The sequence below is a fragment of the Rhagoletis zephyria genome, unplaced genomic scaffold (assembly GCF_001687245.7).
Source record: "Rhagoletis zephyria isolate East Lansing unplaced genomic scaffold, Rhagoletis_zephyria_1.1 Rzeph_scaffold_53867, whole genome shotgun sequence".
In the NCBI taxonomy this organism is placed as follows: domain Eukaryota; kingdom Metazoa; phylum Arthropoda; class Insecta; order Diptera; family Tephritidae; genus Rhagoletis; species Rhagoletis zephyria.
This window is the reverse complement of record NW_016210920.1, coordinates 1-1265: the sequence shown is the minus strand read 5'-3', so window position 1 is coordinate 1265 and position 1265 is coordinate 1. Positions and strand designations below refer to the sequence as shown.

The window sequence follows — 1265 nt, the reverse complement described above, 5'->3', positions numbered from 1 at the left end:
CTCCCTTATTTACGCAAATAATAGGAATAACGAGTATGGTAATGGACAGGTTGGGGGTATTGATGAGATAATCTACTCTCGTAGAACCCATTTTTTTTGGGGAACATGTTTGACCAAGGAAGGCGAAAGAACTGCTTAGAAGTTACAACTTCAAAAGATCTAGGAAACTAAATAATCCCCTTAGGTTTATAGCAGGACTACTAACGGTTCACCGCAGGCTGCGATCCGCCATATAAATACCCTGGGGATCAGTGCAGACGGTTCATGTCGTTATTGCGACCTGACAGCTTAAACCCCTCTGCATATTCTTTTCGACTGCGATGCGGTTGCGAGAAGAAGGCGGACACACCTGGGAAGGTTGTGGTTAAAGATCCGTTGGTATAGGAATGTTGGCAAAGGTGCTCCTGGCAACTAGACCTGTTTGCTAGACCTGTTTTGTCGAAGTTAATGTACAAGATGGAACGAATATCAATTTTACATCAGATAATGTCAATTATTTATTTATAAGCCCAAGTTTTACAGCCAAACGTGCAGAAGAACAAGGTCCCAGCGGCAAATTCCTCCTCTTCTTCCATTACAGAAATTCAAAAGAATTATTGTTGCTTTTCCACAGTAGTTTTTCATTAAATAACGGCCTCAAGCTCGATAAAAATTGTTGAATATGGCTTAGAGAATTTTATATTTTATATATAGGCAATTTAAATCATCGACTTCACTAAGGCAATCAAAGAGCCTGTAAAACGTAGAATCTGTATAAGAAGAAAGAAAAAAGTCAATTATCCATAGCATAGATTAGAAATAAAGTGGATATTCTTAATTTTAAACCACGTAAATAACTTACCGAAGTCAATGTGGGTAAGGATGGCGCAAAAAACGGGACTTTCACCACCAAGCTACGTTGAGCGCGTATAATAATGAGGAGTACCATTCTCTGAACTCGTACGCTATGCGTGTACCATTTACTGCTATAGACCGTGGTGGCCAGTTCAGAACTCTAAATGAAAGCCAGAAAAGAGGCATTATAATAAAAATGTTATATGTTTATTCCATCTCACTCACAAACTCAATGATCACAGTGCCACCTATGCAATAAAGAAAGAGTTCGGTAGAAACGGCGATAGTGTGGGTGACGTAGACGAAAACTCCATAATCAGAGAACTGTCAATTAAAAAGGGAAATATTACCAAAAAGATTTTAAAGCTCGATTCTCTAATTGAAAAATTATTCCATTTTGAGTGAGACAATAATCATACCAACAACAAATC

At 38.3% G+C, this 1265-nt stretch overlaps 1 protein-coding gene across 1 annotated transcript; it reads right to left on the bottom strand.

The window, feature by feature from the left end:
• Positions 1 to 662: 662 nt before the first annotated feature.
• LOC108356080 (odorant receptor 24a-like) lies at positions 663 to 1158 on the bottom strand (the record flags this gene model as incomplete). The annotated part of the gene is made up of 3 exons (XM_017607212.1): positions 663 to 749; positions 842 to 994; positions 1060 to 1158. Coding segments are annotated over 3 exons (303 nt in total), but the record flags the coding sequence as incomplete, so codon positions are not given.
• Between the last annotated feature and the right edge of the window lie 107 nt (positions 1159 to 1265).